This window comes from Geotrypetes seraphini, chromosome 17 (genome assembly GCF_902459505.1).
Source record: "Geotrypetes seraphini chromosome 17, aGeoSer1.1, whole genome shotgun sequence".
Classification (NCBI taxonomy): Eukaryota; Metazoa; Chordata; class Amphibia; order Gymnophiona; family Dermophiidae; genus Geotrypetes; species Geotrypetes seraphini.
Genome location: NC_047100.1, coordinates 46,383,724 through 46,406,004, shown reverse-complemented (window position 1 = coordinate 46,406,004; position 22,281 = coordinate 46,383,724). Strand labels below are relative to the sequence as shown.

The 22,281-nt window shown below is 43.5% G+C and overlaps 1 protein-coding gene across 2 annotated transcripts in view; it reads left to right on the top strand.

Annotated features, from left to right (window-relative positions):
- Nucleotides 1-22,281, top strand: part of SEMA3B (semaphorin 3B) — a 251,525-nt gene that overhangs the window by 58,714 nt on the left and 170,530 nt on the right. For both annotated transcript variants that reach the window (XM_033925997.1, XM_033925996.1), the window contains exon 2: nt 17,370-17,561. In XM_033925997.1, coding sequence (XP_033781888.1) covers nt 17,462-17,561 — 100 coding nt within the window. In that variant the 5' untranslated portion in view covers nt 17,370-17,461. The remainder of the gene's footprint in view (nt 1-17,369; nt 17,562-22,281) is intronic.

The following is a 22,281-nucleotide window of genomic DNA, read 5'->3' as shown; positions in this document are numbered from 1 at the left end:
TCAATCTGTATACTTTGGAGGAAAGGCAGGAGAGGGTTAGGGGTTAGGGTTAGGGTTAGAGACGTTTAAATACCTACGTGGCATAAATATGAATGAGGTAAGGATGTACTGAGGCTTGAGTCAGTCCAGCGAATGGCCACCCGGATGGTCTCGGGACTCAAGGATCTCCCATACGAGGAACGGCTGGATAAATTACGGCTATACTCACTCGAGGAACGCAGAGAGAGGGGAGACATGATTGAGACGTTCAAATACTTCACAGGCCGTATCGAGGTAGAAGAAGATATCTTCTTTTTCAAAGGTCCGACGGCGACAAGAGGACATCCATGGAAAATCAGGGGCGGAAAATTGCACGGCGACACCAGGAAATACTTTTTCACCGAAAGAGTGGTTGATCGCTGGAATAGACTTCCACTTCAGGTGATCGAGGCAAGCAGCATGCCTGATTTTAAGAAGAAATGGGATCGTCACGTGGGATCTCTGCACAGAGATAAATAGGGGAGGGTCATTAGGGTGGGCAGACTAGATGGGCCATGGCCCTTATCTGCCGTCTTTTTCTATGTTTCTAAGTCTTTTTCAAATTGAAAGGAAACTCCAGAATGAGAGGGCATAGGATGAAGTTAAGAGATGATAGGCTCAAGGAAATACTTTTTTACAGAAAGGGTGGTAGATGCGTGGAACGGTCTGTCAGTAGGGGTGGTAGAGACAAAGACTGTCTGAATTCAAGAAAACATGGGGCAGGCATGTGGGATCTCTTAGGGAGAGGAGGAGATAGTGGATGGGCCATTTGGAATGGAATGTGAGCTATACTAGGGAACTACCCCTAAGAAACCAGGAGATTCTTCCAGAACATTTATATAGTAGTGATCATACCACAATGTGAGAGTGGAGAAAGCAGTAAGCTTGAATGCTGCCAAGTTCCAGCATCTTATCCTGCAGATCTTGCCAGGTCTACTGCACCAAAGGAGACTCTGGTTTGAAGAAATAATGCAATGATGGGACTCCTGGGAGCCCTCTACTTCACATCGCTGCTTCTGTATCATTAGAGTTTGTTTAGTGATGCTAATCCTCAGGGAGGGAGAGCTTCCGAGTTGATTTACCCCCTAAAATACAAGGTTCTATTTTGCCTTTTATTTAAAGAAATATGAAAAAAAGAAAGTATGCTTTAGTGTACATTGACATCTCTAAATACAGTACTTCCCACTTCTGAATGTTGAAAGCAAAGCTTTTGACAGGAAGATTATATGTTCAAGTTTCTAAGTAGAGAGGCAGAAATTGCAGAGTCAGCTTTTAGTTGGCTAATAATGTTGCCACAAGATATCAGCCCAGAGTATCTTCCAAGCTTTGTACCCATTTTTATTTTTTGGCATGCTAAAGTGTAAAATCATCTCCAGCCTTCTGTGCAAAGGATAAATACTAGGGGACTTTTTAGATGATAAAATAACCTAAATGGAGCAAGAGAAATTGCTGAGAATGGAATAGTTTCTGTCTTGAAATGTTTCGTCAAAAAATTGGCAGGATTTCATGTTCAGCTGAAATCCCCATCCAAATCTCCAGTGTGGCATTCTTCTGCAGAGGTGTTTGCAACCAAGAGAGCCTTGTGGTAAATAAGAGTCAAATCCATGCACTTTGTCCGGTGAACCTCTGCCCACCCCCTCCCTCGCTGCTCCTTCCTGCAGGCTCTCTCATCTGAATTGCCACAGATGTAGGGACCAGCTTGGCTCCTCATTAAATTCATGATGAATTATCTCCCCTTGTTTTGTATGAAACTTTAATAGGCACCAATATTTCAAAATGACTGAGGCTACTAACACAAATTACCCTTCGCTTTCCATAAAGAAGGCTTGTTCAATATTGCGAGTGCTCGGCACCCACAGAGCTGGCTCCTTAGAAACATAGAAATAGACGGCAGATAAGGGCCATGGCCCATCCAGTCTGCCCACCCTAATGTCCCTCCCCTACCTTTGCCCTGTGAATAGATCCCATGTGCCGATCCCATTTGGCCTTAAAATCAGGCACGCCGCTGGTCTTTGTGAAAGACAGAAATTCCAATGAGAGGGCTTGCGAAAAGGAAGTAGAATCATACACAGTGTAAGCTTCTCCGGTGTCCAGAGGTCAATGTTTGTATTTGCCCTTCCTCATGCCCTTTCCCATACGGTTCATACATGTGTAGCATCTGTATTCCCTGTCTCTCCATTCAACCTTTCCAGCATTTGGATTCTCTTCCTCCCAGTTCTCCATACTTCAGTTTCCCGTCCTGTCCAGCATCTTTGCCTTTCACTCTTTCCTGTTCCATCCAGCATCTCCTTTTTCTCTCCCCGTCCGCTCCTCAGCCCAGTTAGGGCTGGTCTTAGCAATGGTAGGGCCCTGTGCAGACCAGTTTGGTGGGGCCCTGCCCTCTTCCTAGCCCCACTCCCTCTTTACAAGATTGTTTTAAAGTATTAAAAATGATTATTTATGAAAATTCAAATAAACCCCCCCCCTTTTGCAAAACCGCAAAAGCGTTTTTTAGTGCAGGCTGGTACGCTGAATGCACTGCTCCCGACACTTAAGAGTTAAAAACCGCTTCTATGGTTTTGTAAAATGGGGGAAAGAGTAATCAAGCAAAACTTGTACTTAAAACCTGATTCAGATAAGTACAATGCTATCCTAAGAAACCTAGCATTATGAAAAAAACTGACTGATTTCTAGCTAAAGTCCTACAATTAGGCGTTCCAGTTCTCATAACAGAAGATGATAAAGGAAAAATATTAATTAACTAAAGAAAAGATTCAGTATATAGACTCAGTACTTACAAATTTTCCTATTACTCTAACCCAGGGGCAGGGAATTCTGGTTCTCGAGAGCCGGAGCCAGGACAGGTTTTCAGGATATCCACAATAAATATGCATGAGAGAGATTTGCATCTCAAAGAGGCAGTGCGTGCAAATCCATCTCATACATATTCATTGTGGAGATCCTGAAAACCTGACCTGGCTCCGGCTCTCGAGGACTGGAATTGCCTGCCCCTGCTCTAACCTATCAATTTGGAGAGGCAACACCAGAGATCCCCTAGTATAGGGGAGTCAAAGTTCCTCTTCGAGGGCTGCAATCCAGTTGGGTTTTCAGGATTTCCCCAATGAATATGCATGAGATCTATTTGCATGCACTGCTTTCATTGTATGCTAATAGATCTCATGCATATTCATTGGGGAAATCCTGAAAACCCGACTGGATTGCGGCCCTTGAGAAGGGACTTTGACACCCTTGCCCTAGTAGCCAAAAATGTTGTGAAGTGCATGGGGTCCCAAAAGAGGTATTTCACTAAAGACAAATTCACAACACATTTACGTTAGCAAAATTTTCCCTAAATCAGCTACAGCAAACCAAAGAGTAAAGCTCAGTAGGTCTGATAGAGATAATATCCCTGAAACATCATAGCTAGCTAGTCCTATTACTATTCACTCCAGTCCCGTGGCTGCCAGTGTTTATACTGTATATCAAATGGCAAGTGGGCCTTAATTCTCCAGGAGCTGGGGTATATATTCTAGAAACAGCTATTGACCTTGGTTACACTGTGAGGGAAGCCAGTACCCATGGCAGACACACCTGTCATTGCTGTGCCATGCATCTTTCCCCCCCCATGTTGCCCCCTGCCAGTGCTACATCATGCATGCTCCTGATGCACCCTTCCTCGCGCCGCACCCTTATACCTCTTCAAATTTGCCATCCATGAGAAGCATCTCTTTCCTGCTATTCAGGCTGACTTTATCTTTTCTTATTTATTATTATTTTATTTCTTTATATATCACTTGTATCCTAAGTGGTTTACATTCAGGTACTGTATCATATTTCCCTATCTGTCCCGGTGTATTTTTTAATTGGATATTCGTACTTTATTGGATTGTATTTCTTTATTGATGTTGTTTTTAAATTAGGAATATGTTTTTGGAATTGTATTTCTCAGTTTGACCAACAACAAGTCTTACTTTAAATGTACCCATTCAGGACAAACTGATGAGATGAACAGGAATCTTGTTGAAACTCTGTGGTGTGAGCCAAAGTTTCCAGGCACAACAAAGGAGTTGTGAGGAGGAGATTTCAATAATTCAGCCACAGGTGTACAAAGTTCACATAGTAACATAGTAACATAGTAGATGACGGCAGATAAAGACCCGAATGGTCCATCCAGTCTGCCCAACCTGATTCAATTTAAATTTTTTCTTCTTAGCTATTTCTGGGCAAGAATCCAAAGCTTTACCCGGTACTATGCTTGGGTTCCAACTGCCGAAATCTCTGTTAAGACTTACTCCAGCCCATCTACACCCTCCCAGCCATTGAAGCTCTCCCCTGCCCATCCTCCACCAAACGGCCATATACAGACACAGACCGTGCAAGTCTGCCCAGTAACTGGCCTAGTTCAATCTTTAATATTATTTTCTGATTCTAAATCTTCTGTGTTCATCCCACGCTTCTTTGAACTCAGTCACAGTTTTACTCTCCACCACCTCTCTCGGGAGCGCATTCCAGGCATCCACCACCCTCTCCGTAAAGTAGAATTTCCTAACATTGCCCCTGAATCTACCACCCCTCAACCTCAAATTATGTCCTCTGGTTTTACCATTTTCCTTTCTCTGGAAAAGATTTTGTTCTACGTTAATACCCTTCAAGTATTTGAATGTCTGAATCATAGCATATCTTCACTTTATTGATAGTAGCACTGCGAGGACTCAAAGACTCGACACTGACAGTGTTTCGGCATCTATGCCTTTGTCAAGAGTCTATTGAGCCGTGACAAGTTAAAAAACAATAATAAAAATAATATGAAGCACATAATGACATATGCTGATGACATTCAATTCCGTATTCCCATTGAAAAATCACAAGATGACCCTCTAGCATACCTGACTGATTGTTGGATGTTTCAAAATCAATTAAAGTTAAATGTCGCCAAGACCGAAGTGTTATATATTTGTCGCGGGAAGAACTTGGTAGCGTGTCCTTCCGAGATTTCTCTTGCAGATGAGGTTGTTCCAGTGAAATGGCAGTGCAGGTATTAGAGAATGACACGGTGAAAAAATTGGTCCCCGTCACCGCCCCGTCCCCGTCTCACCATCCTCTGCACCGCCCCGTCACCGCCAGTCCCTTCACCGCCCCGTCACCGCCACTGCCACCCCATTCACCGCCCCGTCACCGCCACTGCAACCCCATTCACCGCCCCGTCACCGTCACCACTGCATACATAAAAGCCTCAAACGGGTACGATTTTATATACTTTTCTTTATTTACGTATAAAGGAAACATTCTTTAAAACTTAGTTAAATATTAGTTAATAACTATACAAAAACAAACACGACATGTACTTTAAATGCTTACAATGTTGCCCTACATGGTAAGTAGACGCGGCCGCTGTACCTAATCCCGGCAAAGATCTCCCTGCCGTGATTAGCATAGTGACCGCGGCTACGGCTGCAAGTCTCCCCTCCCCCCCAGCGATCACGGCAGGAGGGCACCCAACCCCTCCTGTAGACCCCCCCCAACGGCCCTCCCGACAATCGCAGCAGAAGGGTACCCAACCCCTCCTGCCGGTCCTCCCAATGGCCTCCCCTAAGATCGCCGGCAGGAGGGTACCCAACCCCTCCTGCTGGACCCCCCCCAACGAACCCTCCCACCCCGGAACCCCCTTAGTCTTACTTTCCAAGTTGGACCGGACGGCTCCTCACACGTATGGCTAGCAGGCTTGCCTCCGTCCAAATGAGGCGGGCCCACCCCTACCCTGCCCAACCCACAGGATCCTAGGGCCTGATTGGTCTAGGCACCTAAAGCCACTCCCGCTATAGGAGGGGCCTTAGGTGCTTGGGCCAATCAGGCCCTAGGATCCTGTGGGTTAGGCAGGGGAGGGGCGGGCCCGCCTCATTTGGACGGAGGCAGGCCTGCTGGCCAGACGAGCGAGGAGCTGTCCGGTCCAACTTGGAAAGTAAGACTAAGGGTGGTGTTTCGGGATGGCGGGGTTTGTTGGGGGAGGGTCCGGCAGGAGGGGTTGGGCACCCTCCTATTGGCGATATAGGGGGCCGTTGGGGGGGCCGGCAGGAGGGGTTGGGCACCCTCCTACCAGTGATCATAGGGGGGCTGTTGGGGAGCTGGCAGGAGGGGTTGGATATCCTCCTGCTGCGATCGTCGGGGGGGCTGTTGGGGTAGGCAGGAGGGGATGGGTACCCTCCTGCCGCGATCGTTGGGGAGGGCTGGTTCTGTCGGCATGAAGGGCTGAGCACCTTCCTGCCGGCGATCGTCACGGGGGGGGGGCGGGTTCTATTGGCAGGAAGGGTTGATCTGACAAATGAGGAGCACGGTGAAACACAGGTAAATAGCGGTTCCTAGAAGGGGGTACATTGGCCTGCGGGGACAAATCTTTTCACCGTTTTTGCGGGCGGTGAAAACTTTTGTCCCCGTGTCTGCAGCGATTTGGCTTTGGAGTCTCCATAACCCGCAGCCAAACCGCAGCCACGCCGCAGCTCCCTGCGGGGATCGCTCCCCGTGTCATTCTCTAGTAGGTATCTCAGAATGGTGTGTGATTCAAATTTGTCCTTTAAGGCCCAAATTAAGGCAGTAATATCGGGCGTATTTTTCAAGTTGTGCCTATTGCGGAGGTTGCGCAATTACCTTTCTGATGATAATTTTCAAACTGTTATCACATTAATGATAACACCTCTACTTGACTATTGTAACTCCATTTACTTAGGTTTGCCTAAACGTGCGTGTCCTGCGAGCATTGCAGCTGGCACAAAACGCCGCTACACGCCTCATTGTACATGCTTCGAAATTTGATCACGTTACTCTGATACTTCGAGAGCTACATTGACTACCTGTTAGAAAGCGGGTCGAATTCAAGGTCCTTTGCGTGATGCTTAAGATGCTTCAGCATAATGATCCATTAAGTGTCCATTCTCTCTTGCAGCGGCATTGTCCTACTCGTGAGCCAAGGTCCTTGGACAGTTTGAAACTTGAAATCCCCTCAGCAGCCGTGAGGCTTACGGGGAATTGCAAGTCCATGTTCTCTGTGCAAGGCCCGGCACTGTGGAATGCCTTACCTTTGGCGTTGTGCCAATCAAACATTACTCTGGCATTTTAGGAAGGGGGTGAAAACTGTTATTTAAGTGCTTTTTTGGTGCTATCCAGGCGACAGTGTGAGTTGGAGCTGCTTTTTGTTGTCTTTTGCTGTTTTGTATTTGTCTTCACCTTTTATTATGATTATGTATGTATTTATTGTCCCCCGCTTAGATTTGTGGCTAGGCGGGCTATAAATAATTTTAAATAAATAATTTAAACTAATAAAATCATATCAAGCTAATATATATATATATATGAATTATTGAACAGAGAATGATAAAATCAATTAGCAAAGACAAATAGACCAATACATTGAAATTGAACTAAACGTATTGTTAGATGTTTATAATCCAATAAACATCTATTGGAAGCGCACAAGTAATAAAGATAAAGAATAAAATTATACAGATAAATAATGATACACTTAAAGATACTGACTGAAAGTAAAGTGAAACTAGAAAGTAGAAGGGCAGAGAAGAATAGAAGGCTAGGTGAATGTAATACAGAAAGAAATCTGGTGAAAAAAGAAATAGGAGACTGCATAACAAAGGTTGAATATGCCTACCTCAATGGCTTGGAGTTCTATCATATAACTAGAGCATTTAGTACTGGTCAACTATAAAGGTTTAAAACATGTTAAATCAGAGGCTATGTGACAAGCAGACAGAAATTGGCTATTTAGCATCAGGTTTTACCGATCGTAAAACCTGATTGTTCTAGCCTGTTGGTAACTGTTACCGACTGATCTGCCTGGGTTTGTTTTTTTCAATAGCACAGATATTTTGCATGTATTACCCACACACAAAATATCTGTCCCATAAAAAATAAAATGAAAAAAATCCCCCCACTGCCACAGATGGCCCTTTCCATTGACACCCGACAATCACATACCCCCCCCTCTGACATACACGGCGACCCCCCCCCCAACAAACACGGTGACCCACCCGAACCTAAAACGAACTCCCTCCTGCCATGAAGGACCAAAGTCCCCTAAAAAAGATGGCATGAGGGATGCCCAATCTCCCTTTCCCCCCCGGAAAAAAAGGCAGGAGGGATACCCACTCCCTCCTACCACCAGAGGACCCCTCCCCCTCAAAGTCCCCCTCCCCTGTACCTTTTGTTGGGGAGCAGGAGGGGTGCTCACTCCCTCTTGCTTCCTCCGATGCACCATCCAGAATGCTGGGCCTTAGACCACTCCCCAGTGCATCATATGATGAACAGGGAGGGGCCTAAGGCCCTGATTGGCTCCGATGCCTCAGGCCCCTCCCATGGCAGGGGTCTTAGGCTTCTGAGTCAATCAGGGCCTTCCTTAGGTTCCTTCCTGTATCCTGGACTGATCGGCGCAGTCAAGCCAATCAGAGTCTTCCTAAGAAAGGAGCCTAAGGATGTGCCTGATTGGCTCAGACGCCTCAGGCCCCTTCTATTTCTTTTTTCACCAGATTTCTTGCTGTATTACATTCACCTAGCCTTCACTTAATAATCCAGAGCACACAATGTCCCCTTTTTCTGAGCCAAACATTTACTGTTGCTTTTCTTGACAGGGTAACAGAGAAAGGTATTTGCAAATTGTGGCCAACTATGTACTGTGTTATCTCCTCTCCTCTAGCAGCACAAAGTTTTATATTGTTACTCATTCCTTTTAGTTGTTCAGACCGGCTTACTGGATCGGTGAGGGTCCTGCAAAATGCAGTCCCTTATACATGCTGTTCTCATAAAATAAATATTCAAAGTTTAACAGTGCAGATGGTACAGATGGTAAACACTTACAGTCTGGCAGGCACCCGGGTGACGGTTCCTGAGGCTCTGTAGTGATGATGATGTAAATCCTTAGAAGATATACCCTTCGATCCGGGCTTGGAACCTTGCCCCTTAAGATTTGGAAGGGGGTGCCTGGTTGATATAGCAGATACCTTGAATGGACTCCTTGATGTGGCTGGGGATTCAAAGATGGTTTGTTCTTTCTTCTGTGACGCTGGTGCGGCGACCGTGGAGAGATTCCTGAGGGAGGAGAGAGATGCTCTTGCTGTGCTGCCTGGATTTGGCAAGGAGAGCCAATCTGGCATCGTGACCTCGGCTGACTTCAGCTGCTGAGGAGATGACCTTGCGTGGTTCAGTGACTTAAATCTGTACTGTTCAAAATGCTGGTAGTTTTAATTTAGTATTATATTTTATTTTTATTTACTTTGGGGGGTGTTTTGGATTAATTTTTGCTATTTTGTTTATTGTTTTAACCCTTCCTGGGGTGTTGATTATGAATTTTGGTTTCTTTTTTTCCCTTTGTTGTATCTTTAGTATGTAATGTAATTGTTAATTCAGGGCGTTAGTTAGATTGTGAGCCTTTTTGGACAGAAAGGGAAGTTCTAAGTACCTAATATTAGATATTTAATTGTTTGTGAACCGCTATGAACTTCGAAGAGGTATTGGCGGTATACAAAAATTTTATTGTATTGATCTAAGGACCAATTAATTAGTCATAGAATAATGATGGATACTGGCTTATGGTAGTTTTATTTAAATTAAGTAATCTTATGTATTTGTTATGATATAGGCTCTTGAACTAATTATATTGTATACTTTGATATGTAAAGTTTTGCATTTTGTTATAACATTGTACACTGCTTAATATTTCTGTCAATAGCAGTTAATCAAAAGTAATAAATCCAATTCAGTCCTTTCTCTGGACTTTGTAGACATGTAGTGGTTCTCCGAGTTTCCACACAACTCAAGCCAGCAACTTCTCAGGTTTTGGTACTTGTCCCTAGTGCATGAATCCTTAGTCTAAAGGAAGTGCTTCTATAGTGCAAATCCATAAGGATATATGAGCAGGCTGATTCTCCATTAAGGTCCTAAAAGAAAGAATCTTTCTATGGACTATGGAGGCAGGTGATGGGACCTAAGATAATTTAGGGAGCCTGGAGTAGGCTTATATAATTGGAGGGGGGAAGGCTACTGCTACCCCTAGAAGCAAGAGTGCTATTCAAGTTCGCCTGTTTCTGCTACAAATCCATCCTTGGCTCGGCCCCCCTTTACTTAGTACCCCATTTTATCCTAGACCGCCCATCCAAACTCACACGTAGAACCCACCTGTTTAGCTACCCTACCCTAAGGACCTGCCGTTACAAAAGATATCTAAATAGAGCTCTTGCCTTCCAAGCAGGTCATCACAATAACTGGCTGGCCCACATCATCTCAAGCACTTCATCCTACTTAAACTTCAGGAAGCTACTAAAAACTAATCTTTTCACCCGATTCATACCCTAAGACCCTATGCCCACCCTGGCCCCTTCTATCTCTCTATGTTCTTTACGCAAATTGTCTTGACCTTCTTCCCTGCACCATTTCATTGCCATAATTGTACCCATCTTTCTTTCTGTTTGTACCATTTTTTCTCTGCCACCTAATTTTTCTCTGACTGTAACATTGTACCATTTTTGCTGATTGTCCAGCCCTTCTTCGTTGTAAACCGCCTCGAACTACTATGGCTTTGGCAGTATATAAGAAATAAAATTATTATTATTATTATTATTATTACTGCTGCCTCCAAACCCTTTCCCTTGCTTAATATAGGCCACTCCTATCCTTCCATCAGTTTCCAGAGACTTCCCAAGTGTTTTCTGGAAACTTCTGGTGCCTTCCTAACAGGTGCAGGAGGCACCTAGGTTCAGCCAGAGGCCACAGGTAGGATGGACCTCAGGGCTGCTGATAAAAAGCTGACAGCTTCTTACTATTGGCTGGCTTCCACTACAGAGAGCCAGCTGTGGAAGCTCTGACACAGGAAAGAAATAGGGAGCAATGCTAAGAATTCAGGCAGCCTTGCACTTTTGAGTTTCTCATGATGTTACAGCTATAAGTAAAATAAAGAGGATCTCTTGACTCTTGACCAAGTCAGTTAGTGCATCGCAGTCGGGTTCAAATCAACTTAATGGAGTAGCCAGTCCTAGAATCTACTGGGAGGAAATGCACAGGCTGGACCTCATTCAGAAATCACACTGGGGATGACTTATTTGGCAGCGTGCAGCTGCTCCTACTGGGATATTCACCAAATCATTTATTTTAGTGCCAAACCAAAATAAATATTCTGTTTGTCGTGCGGTTGCACGCGGAAGGAGAGCCACATGGGACCAATAAATGTGGACGATGCCTTCCTTTCTTGCGCAGATGCTTTTAGAGACCTTTTCCCCCAGATGAAAAAGAAAATCTGGTTCTACATCTTTAATGATGTGCTAATTAGAAACCTGCTAAAGGCAAAAATGTAATTAAAAACCATCGCAGAGCATACAAAGCCACTTCCAACTCTGGGATACAGTTCAGGTTGACATTTTGAGGAGAGATAAATGATCTGGGGACCGGTTAATGTACAGGAATGAAACCTCTATTTCAGGAAACTGTAAAAATAAATGTGCTGATAGTCAGTCACTTCTATCAGGTAAAGCAACATTCACCAGACTCGTACCCAGATTTTTAGCAGCCTTATCCGGATAAGAGTGCTGGAAATGTGTACTGACCACTCCGGCACTCTCTAGGTAGTGCTGGGTCAGTCCAGGAGCAGAGCAGGAAGTTACCCGGGTACTGCGGTGTTCTGCCACTTATTTCTATCAAATGGGATGATCAGTGACACTCAGAAAAGCACACAGACAATATAAAAGCATAAACAATAACTCTTTATTATATATATATATATATATATATATATATATATATATATATATATATATATATATATATAATGTATGAATATAGGAATAAATATATATATAATATATGAATATAGGAATAAAATAGCTTCACCTTAATCCCAGGCAACGAACATCCTTCACAATTGGGAATCCCTGCAATTGATAGGTGGGTGGACACGGGAGACTGGCCCTTGGTTGCAACGAAAATGGATTCTAATGTTAGGGGCAGAGTCCCGTCCTTATATAGGATGCAAGCTGCTGAGTTCATAGCTAAACAGCTGGTCCTGCAGTAACCAGCTTCCTTCACTACGATTCAGGCACACCCGGTCCTGTTCTTTTGTTCTTTGTTTTGGCAGCACCCAGGTCAAGGAGGTCAGGATAGCAGATAAGCAGACTTGTTGCAGAAACCAGCTTTCCATCTGGTTTTACTGTCCTTTTGTTGTTGTTTTGGCAACACCCAGGTCACGGAGGTCAGATAAGCAGACTTGTTGCAGAAACCAGCTTTCCATCTGGTTTTACTGTCCTTTTGTTGTTGTTTTGGCAACACCCAGGTCACGGAGGTCAGATAAGCAGACTTGAGGAGACATGTCACGTAGTATGCTGAGTTTCAGTTACCCCCTGGCCATAGGCATAACATGCGGATACCCAGTGCGCTAGTGAAATATCAAGTCAGGACACCAATTACTTATCTAGCTACTGGTGCCAAGTGTCAACAGTACCTGGGTAACTTAGCTCTGAAGGTTCAGCAACAGGATCCAGCTACTGTGGCCTGATGCTGAATGTCCAGGTACAAATTGAATTACCGCATCTGTGTTTTAAAAGTTTCTCATGCAGTCTATAAATATCATGGGTAAGGCTTCATCTCCTGGTGCATTAAACAAACGGGAATCTGTTGGAAATCTGATGAATCTTTTGAAAAGGGAACTAGTTTACTTTTAGAGAATAACACAGGATGATCTGGATATTGGATTTTTAGAGACCACTTAGGGTCATATGATAATGTCACACCTCTTCTACAAAAAACACACTGGTTACCAATTTCGCACAGAATAATCTATAAAATTGCACTGATAACCTTCAAAATCCAACAAACCAATGCACCAATATTTCTGGATCGTTTTTTTGATACTATATTCTCCAGCTAGGACACTTAGATCAACGGAACAGCATTTGCTGACTATCCCTTTTTTAAAAATAATAGGTACCAGAAGATCTACAGTTTTCTCAGTCATAGCACCCCAGCTTTGGAACAATTTACCAATTTATCTATTTGGTCAAATCTCATTAGAAAAATTTAAAAGTACATTAAAATGCCACCTGTACAAAGACGCATTTGAGACATAGATAGGCTAATTCATCTATCATTAATCTCAGGCTTAAATACTTAATTTTAACCAAACCTTATGTATAGGTCACAACCTCCCCTATCCTCTCTTTTAGGCTTAGCCATATTTTTAAAAACATTCTTCATCACCCTCCTGATATTGGTTTTTCCCTAAATGTATTCTTACTTTCTTCAAAGATTGTAGTTCACCCCTCTTCCCTTTTGTATCGCTAATTACTTGTGTTAAACATTGTATGTTTATTTGTATAAATTGTTTTATTTTGCCTCCTCATTTTAAATTGTCATGCGCATTGAAGTATTTGATATTGCGTGTACGACAAACTATTAATAAACTTGAAACTTGAAAGGGCACTAACCAGTTTAGTGTGTGTGAAACGATTTAGCACGTGCTAAGGCCCGGATTCTCAAAACGGTGCCAGAATCGGCCAGCACCTGAAAAAACAGCGCCGGTCACATGTCACTCAAACTATGGCACCATTTTGAGAATCACATTCTGCGTCGAAGATAGGCGCCAGAAATGTCGGCCTGTAAAACTGGCACCTATCTTTGATGTAGATTATGCTTATGTTTCCCCTTAAATGTTTTTCTATTCCTTAAATAATTGTAGTTCACTCTCTCTTTCCTTATGTATCACTATCTAGTATGTATATAAGAACATAAGAAGTTGCCTCCACTGGGTCAGACCGAGGTCCATCTTGCCCAGCGGTCCGCTCCCGCGGCGGCCCATCAGGTCCGTGACCTGTGAAGTGGTTTCTGACCACTTCTATAACCTACCTCAGTTTTATCTGTACCCCTCTATCCCTTTATCCTCCAGGAACCTGTCCAAACCCTCCTTGAACCCCTGTACAGAGTTCCGGCCTATCACATCTTCCGGAAGCGCGTTCCATGTGTCCACCACCCTCTGTGTAAAAAAGAACTTCCTAGCATTTGTTCTAAACCTGTCCCCTTTCAATTTCTCCGAGTGACCCCTAGTGCTTGTGGCTCCCCACAGTTTGAAGAATCTATCCTTATTCACTTTCTCTATTCCCTTAAGGATTTTGAAGGTTTCTATCATGTCCCCTCTAAGTCTCCTCTTCTCCAGGGAGAACAGCCCCAGCATTTTTAACCTGTCGGCGTATGAAAAATTTTCCATACCTTTTATCAGTTTAGTCGCCCTCCTCTGCACTCCCTCGAGTACCTCCATGTCCTTCTTGAGGTACGGTGACCAGTACTGAACACAGTACTCCAGGTGCGGTCGCACCATTGCGTGGTACAGCGGCATGATGACTTCCTTCGTCCGGGTTGTGATACCCTTTTTGATGATGCCCAGCATTCTGTTAGCTTTCTTTGAGGCTGTTGCACATTGCGCCGATGGTTTCAGTGATGTGTCGACCATCACCCCCAGGTCCCTTTCCAGGTTACTCACCCCTAGCAGTGTTCCCCCCATTTTGTAGCTGAACATCGGGTTCTTTTTCCCTACATGCATGACCTTGCATTTCTCTACGTTAAAACTCATTTGCCACTTTTTTGCCCAGTCTTCCAGTCTCGTTAGGTCCCTTTGCAGGTCTTTGCAGTCTTCCGTGTTTCTAACCCTGCTGCAGAGTTTGGTGTCATCAGCAAATTTGATAACTTCACATTTAGTCCCTATCTCCAGATCATTGATAAATATGTTGAACAGTAGGGGTCCCAGCACCGACCCCTGCGGAACTCCGCTCGTGACCCATTACCAATCTGAGTATTTGCCCTTTACTCCAACCCTTTGTTTCCTGCCCGCCAACCAGTGTTTGATCCATCGGTAGATATTCCCTTGCACCCCGTGGTTCCACAGCTTTTTAAGTAGCCGTTCGTGGGGTACCTTGTCGAAGGCTTTTTGGAAGTCAAGGTAAATGATGTCTATGGATTCCCCCTTATCCATCTGACTGTTTATTCCCTCAAAGAAGTACAGTAAATTCGTGAGGCATGACCTTCCCTTGCAGAAGCCATGCTGGCTCTCCTTCAGTTGTCCATTGTTTTCTATGTGTTCGCAGATTGTGTCCTTTACCATTGCTTCCATCATCTTTCCTGGAACCGAGGTCAAGCTCACAGGCCTGTAGTTCCCCGGGTCACCCCTTGATCCCTTCTTAAAGATGGGCGTGACGTTTGCTATTTTCCAGTCCTCTGGGATCTCCCCAGTTTTTAGGGAGAGGTTACATATTTGGCGAAGTGTCTCTGCTATTTCGTTTCTCAGTTCTTTTATTACCCTTGGGTGGATGCCGTCCGGGCCCAGTGATTTGTCGCTCTTTAGTCTGTCTATCTGCCTGAGGACATCCTCTTTGCTTACCTCTAGTTGTACCAGCCTTTCGTCGTGTTCTCCGCTTATAATCACCTCGGGTTCTGGGATATTGGATGTGTCCTCTCTGGTGAAGACTGACGAGAAGAAATTGTTTAACCTGTTAGCTATCTCTTTTTCCTCCTTTATCGCTCCTTTCCTGTCTCCGTCGTCCAGTGGTCCTACTTCCTCTCTGGCTGGTTGTTTCCCTTTCACATACCTGAAGAAGGGTTTGAAGTTTCTTGCCTCTCCTGCCAGTCGTTCCTCATATTCTCTCTTTGCTTTCCTGACCTCTCGATGACATTCTTTCTGGTGTCTTTTGTGCTCTTCCTGGTTTTCCTTTGTTGGTTCCTTTTTCCATTTCTTAAAGGATGATTTCTTGTCGCTTATCGCTTTTTAACTGCAGTAGTTATCCATGCTGGGTTTCTAGTTTGATTTTTTTGCACCCTTTCCTAAACCTTGGGACGCACAGGTTTAGGAAAGGGTGCAAAATATCAATTGTATATTTATTGGTATAAATTGTTTTATCGTGTCCCCTAAAATTATTATTGTTATACGCATTGAAAATATTTGATATTGCGTTTACATCAAAATTTTAATAAACTTGAAACTTAGCAGCGCCGAACGTCAACCCAGCCCATAACCACGCTTCTTTTGATGTTCAGCGTCAGTAAGCATCTGCGTAGATGCGATTCAGGTGCCTTTTTTTTTTTGTAGGCGCCTAATTTTTTTGTCTAATTTTTCATTGGTTTTTAACGGCACAGTCAAAATTACTGCACCATTAATTACTAATTAAAACACTTAATTTAGATGCTATTTGGGTGCCTTCCGAACAGCTCCATTTTGAGAACCTGGGCATCTTAGCATGTAGTATGCACTAATTGTTAGCATGTGCTAAATCAGTTAGTGTCTGTTGATGAATTTCCCCCTTATTGTCATGGGGCAGTGAGTTGGGGTAGGGTTCAGGACACCTTGTTTTGCTTTTACTGAAGTTGCTTTTTGCTGTCCAAGCCAACTCTCTAGTTTGTTTGATGGCTAATCCAGCCCTGCTGACGTCATATGACCCCTTGCTCCCTCCTTTAATGTCTGTCTCAGCTTCCTCTTCCAGGTGACTGTCAATCTTGCCTCCAAGTATATCACATAAAAAGAAGATGCCATGTTTCTTAGCTCTTGTATTATACATGTGCATAGCCCTGCTTGAACATATTCAAGGTTGTGTCCAAGCTCGAGTCATAAAATTACCCTCTCCGTGTAGCTGTAACATTCTCACGAGACACTGCAGAGGTCTGCTGTTGCTCACCGAACCAAGTCCTAGCCAGGTTTGATTCTGGTTTGCGTCCAAGCTTTACTAGATTCAAAGCCACTCCGGGTGGTATTGGTAGAGTCTTGCATATATGTCGTTTTGTCATAATTTCAGGCCAGCCCTGGCATGCTAACATCCCCTTCTGGTGCATTGTGGTACCAGTAGTTATGATCTTTGACAATGAGCCAGGACTACTAATACCACAGTGCACCGGGGCATGCAAATTAACAGCAATAAAAGAAAAGGCTCCCTCCTTAGTAGATCCAACTCTTGAAATTGTTGGCCAGTGCTCTGTAACAGCCACATAGAGTGCATATTGTTTTCAGGCCGCTCAGAAGTTCATTATTTCAGATCAGTCATAAACCCAAACCCAAGCACTGGCTATAATTAGTGCTCCCAGGACACTGAATCCCTAAGTAATGCAAGAAGGTCATGTTTGCTTACATTATGGGAGAAACACTTAAAACACTCAGTAGTGAACCTGCCAACTATTGTGTTATTAGTTACAGATGTTTGTGTTCTGGCATGGACTTTGTGGTGTTAAAAACTAAGGCAATATAGGTTTTTTAAAAAAAATATTGGATTTACAACATGCCTTAATGTCCACGTTTCTTTTTTTCCCCTCACTTCCTTCCTCTCACTGTCTCTACGCTGCACTCATCTGTATTATAGGTTTCTGAAGTCTGAGTTTGGCCAGAGAAACTGCACTGACTGCCAGAAGGTTGTTCCGAGTGAAGAAGGGCCAGTGGAGGAGCCTGGAGGAGATGGAAATTCTGTGGAGATTTCTGCTCATTTTTAGCCTGCTTAAGCAAGGAGGAGGCAGGGTTAGCAACACAAAGCCCCGGCTCAAGCTGTCATTTCAAGGTAAGAAGCAGCAGCCAGGCACTGCGGTGCCAGTGATTGCAGACGTCCACTGACTCTCAAATTCTATATAAAAAAAAAAAAGCCAAAAATTGCATGTGCAGTTTTGGTCATGCATCCAAATTGTGTGTAATTTAATTGTATAACAACTAATTAGCGCCAAGAATTGTCTTTTTAATAAGCGATTATTGGTGCTAATTAAAATCAATTCTGAGTTAAGCGCGTAAATTTATAAAATTTAAAAGGGGGCACAGGAAAGGGCAATTTAGGGGCATTACTTTGTTACGTACATAATTGTAGAACGCTGGCATCTGTGTGGACATTTGTATTGCATTTTCCTTGGGGCAAATGGCCGTGCCTAAATTTAGTCGCAGTTCCTTGGTGTAAGTGCTATTCTTTAAAACGCACCTAACTTTAACCCCCCTCTTTTAAGAAACTGCGATAGCAGTTTCTAGCGCAGGAAGCCAAGCTGAATGGCCTGCACTGCTCTCGACGCTCATTGAGTTCCTTGGTGGTATAAATTAATTGCTGAATTCTTGAATAAGAAACTCCAAAATGGTCTTAGAGACATTTGGAGCATTGAGATAAAGCAGTATATTTCTGCATCTCGATGGCCACGAATTTGGTCTTGGAGGATGAAATGTACAGCATGAGCATCTATGAGACAAGCGTGTTTTTTTCTGTTACATAGATCTTTTTGGATTACACGTTAGACAGTTCTAAATCTAATAGATGCTGGCACTGCCATTTAGACACAGGGACATTGGATCATCAGATATGATTGAAGTCTACAAAATCCTGAGTGGAGTATAATGGGTATAATGTATCGATTTTTCACTCTGTCAAAAATTACAAAGACTAGAGAACACTCAATGAAGTTACAGGGAAATACAGTGGTACCTTGGTTTACAAGCAATCTAGAATGACCAGCTTTGGAGCAGTCAGTAGGTTTTATGGTAGGACATTGGGTTTTCATGTGCTTTTTCTCTGAGCATTGGTTGGACTAGCTAATGGCCTCATTTTAATACTAGTAAGCTCCCTTGCATAGGACTTTCGGTGGCTGGTTCCGTGCATGATAAAAACTGCACTGAAAGCCCTTGAGCATTAGGGCCAAATGTTTCATTTAGACTGGCTACAACCAGTTGCAGGCCTGGATTGCTTTGAGCATCAGAGCCTGAGTTATTTTGATAGTCAACATTTTCAAACAGTGGTGTAGTCCTTAGCGTTAGCTATAATGAACTGCCGTACCTCTGTTTGGGGAGAGCGTGGAGCAGTGGTTAAAGCTAGAGCCTCAGCACCCTGGGGTTGTGGGTTCAAACCCCCGCTGCTCCTTGTGACCCTGGGCAAGTCACTTAATCCCCCCCATTGCCCCAGGTACATTAGATAGATTGTGAGCCCACTGGGACAGACAAGAAAAATGCTTGAGTACCTGAATAAATTCATGTCAACCGTTCTGAGCTCTCCTGGGAGAACGGTATAGAAAATTGAATGAATGAATGAATGTTTGTACTGTAGGGTTCCAGTCTGTAGAAGCTGAGGAGATAGACTTTGTGGCTGCATTCTGTACCATCAGCAATGTCTGGATGTGGGAAATAAGACCATATAACATTGATTTGTTTGAATTACATTGGCTTCCAATATTTTGTAATCTAAATTTAAGATCATGTGTCTTGGGTTTAAGTTGGCTCTGTATGGCCAGGCATCTGCTCACCTTTACAAAACATTGCCCGTTAATTTATTACAATATATCGTCCGCCTTAGTGCAAGGTGGAGTACAAAAGCCACACATACGAAAACCAAAAATACTGTATTATAAATCCCCAAACACAGGCAGATAGTTAAAGTCAGGTGCAGAGGACTTCCTGTGTGTGTTTTTAATTCAAGCGCTTCTGATCCTCTGGTACATTTTTCCAAAGGAGCTCAAAAAGCAATTTCTGAAGTTTCGATTATTGCTTTGAGGAACTTATTCTTTATTGTAAACAAATGTTTTTAGTTTGAGGGTACTTTTATGCAGGCTTTATTTATCTATGAGTTGACATTGATGGATTTTTATTATATTTTGTGTTACATGTAATGTTTGAGTATTATAAATTTGAAGCTTTGTTCTGGAAATGAGGTGAAATAAATAAAGGTGAACAGTAGAAAAGGGGGCCTAAGAATATAATCACATGCAAAGAAACTGGTAAACTGGCATTTTGTAGCTCCGTTTAATGAGTTCATTGTCTCTGGGCAGAGCTAAAGTCTCATTCCCATCACTCTCCCTCATTAACTGCATGGCTGCTCTGGAAGTCTCCTGTCCCAGGCCCAAAGGTGATGCTAAAAATCAACATTCCCTTGAATTGGGGGTCTTTCCGCTCTCCTGCAAATGGCCCAAAGTTAATTAAAAAAGAAGCCTCCCTGCTTGGAGATGTTCCAGGAAGGTTGCTGGGGAGCGGTGTCTGGTTGCCAGGCTGTGCCGCATGAGGCCACTCAGTTCTCTGTGTCTTTAGGTTCCTGCCTGCATCACACAGGCGTGGGGAATTTGGCAAGAAAGCACTATTAACAGTCCAAACTAATTTTCAAGGCTATAAAAATGCCATGTTCAGAGGAGTTCTCTTTAACTATTTAACTAGGAGAGAAGGGTTTGATAAGCATGGACCCAGCTGTTTCCTAGGAGTCGCATGCACAAAACCAGCCACTGTTAAGAAAAAAAACATATTAGGAATGGTTGTACTAATTACATTACGTTAAATATTTATATATCTCCAATACCTCAAAAACATGGTTCATTGCAATCATCCAGAATTATAATAGGGCTCCTTTTCAAAAAAGAAAAACATCCAAAATGTGGCAGATGGACATTTTTCTCACCAAACCTTCCAATTTGCTGTTTTCAAAATGTATGTTGCATTTAGATTTCTATGATGGCTGTCGGCAGTACTTCTAAGTCTGAAGGGTGTGTGTTGGGAGCATGGTTTGGGTGGGACTAGGGCAGGCTTATGATCTGGACGTTTTTATGCAATAATGGAACTTGTGTGACTCTACTAAGATGAAGAAAGTGCAGGAAAGGATTTTGAACATTTATTTTGCACATAAATTTGATGCGCATGCATACTTCGAAGAGGATTGCAGTTTTTGTCAGTACTGCGGTAAAATCTACCCTTCAGGGATGTTGTGACATTAGGGGATGGAAGAGAAAAGACAGAGAAGCTTGCCCTTAGTCTTCTGAGGGAGGGTCCAAGGATGGTACGGCCCAACTAAAGGAAATGTCTTGCATTTGGCTCACATCTTTCAAGTCAAAGGGACTGCTGAGGAAGGCATAGTTCCGAAACGCAGACCGTGTTGGGTCCTCTTCGATCATACTGCCTAGTTCAAGTTGAACATTGGATACATTTTTTGGATTGATTTTCCAATAAAGACACTTCTAATTTTACTATAATGTGCATCGGCCCCTTTTTTTCTTGTCTTTTCCTGTGTTCATCCAGGTATCGTGTTTTTGATCCACTCTTCTTTGTACTTTTGATTATTATGGAATTTTTTTCACTCTTTTTGTTTGTTGATACAATATAGAGTGCGTCCAGGGTACAGTTTGGACGTTTGAGGTTAGACATGTTTTAATAACAAATAGATGCCAAAAAGGTGCCTAGACTGACTAGATGACCACCTCATACTCCCCCTATGGTCACAGACCCCCTTCCACCTCTCAAGATGTGAATGAAATAGTACATACCTTCCTGTTTGACAGCTTTAGATATTATGGCCAGTCCTAGTAGAGCAGGTTCCTGGATTAGCCTAGTGGGTGATGTATTAAACTATAGAGAGGGGGTCTCAGGCCAATAGTCCCCTCTAACTACTACATTTATGGTGGAATATGTGACCCTTCCACAACCCACCCAAATCTCACTGTACCTACGTACAATAGGTGATACCTGCAGGCATAAAGGCTATTGATGTGGTATACAGTTGAGTCCTGTAGGGTTTGGGTGGGTTTTGGAGGGCTCATCATACACCATAAGGGGATTAGAGTGAGATGTGTACCTGGAATGTCTCCGTGGCCAATCTACTAAAAATACTGGCCCCCTCCTACAGCCCAATGTCTTGTTTTGAGCATTTTTCTTAACATACGTCTCTCCAACATATCTCTCCCTCCCCCAAGAGTCCAGCATTTCTTTTGCATCTCCCCCTCCTCATGAGAGTCCAGTGTTTCTCCTCCCCCTCCCCCCTGGTCCTCCAAATTTGCCTCAATTGCCAGCAGTGGCAGCAATTTGCATACTGTCTCTGACTGACATTGGGACCTTTCTTATACTGTTTCTTGCCTCCTCTGATGCATCTTCTTGTGCGGGATCCACTACGGGAAAGGCCCTGATGCTGGCCATAGGCAATCTGCTTTAACTGCTGCCACTGCCAGTGATCGAGGCAAGTTTAGAGGACCAAGGAGAGGTGAGGTGAGGGAAAGACACTGGCTGGACCTGAAAGGGGGAAATGTCTTCTATTACCCCTGGGTGGAGGAGAGGTACAATTTAAGGTACTGACACTGACCTTTAAGGTAATGAGAGACAGGAAACCAAGTTGTTTGCCATTGAGAGAGCAAAGATATAGTGCGGCTAGGAAATTGTGATCAGGTTATGATCTCTTGTTAAGAAACTAATAAACCCTTTACAACCACTACTAAATTTCTTTTAAAAGAAAGAGTACCAGGTTGGGGCTAACACATAGAAGAGCTGCAATGGGAAAAACTATTAAA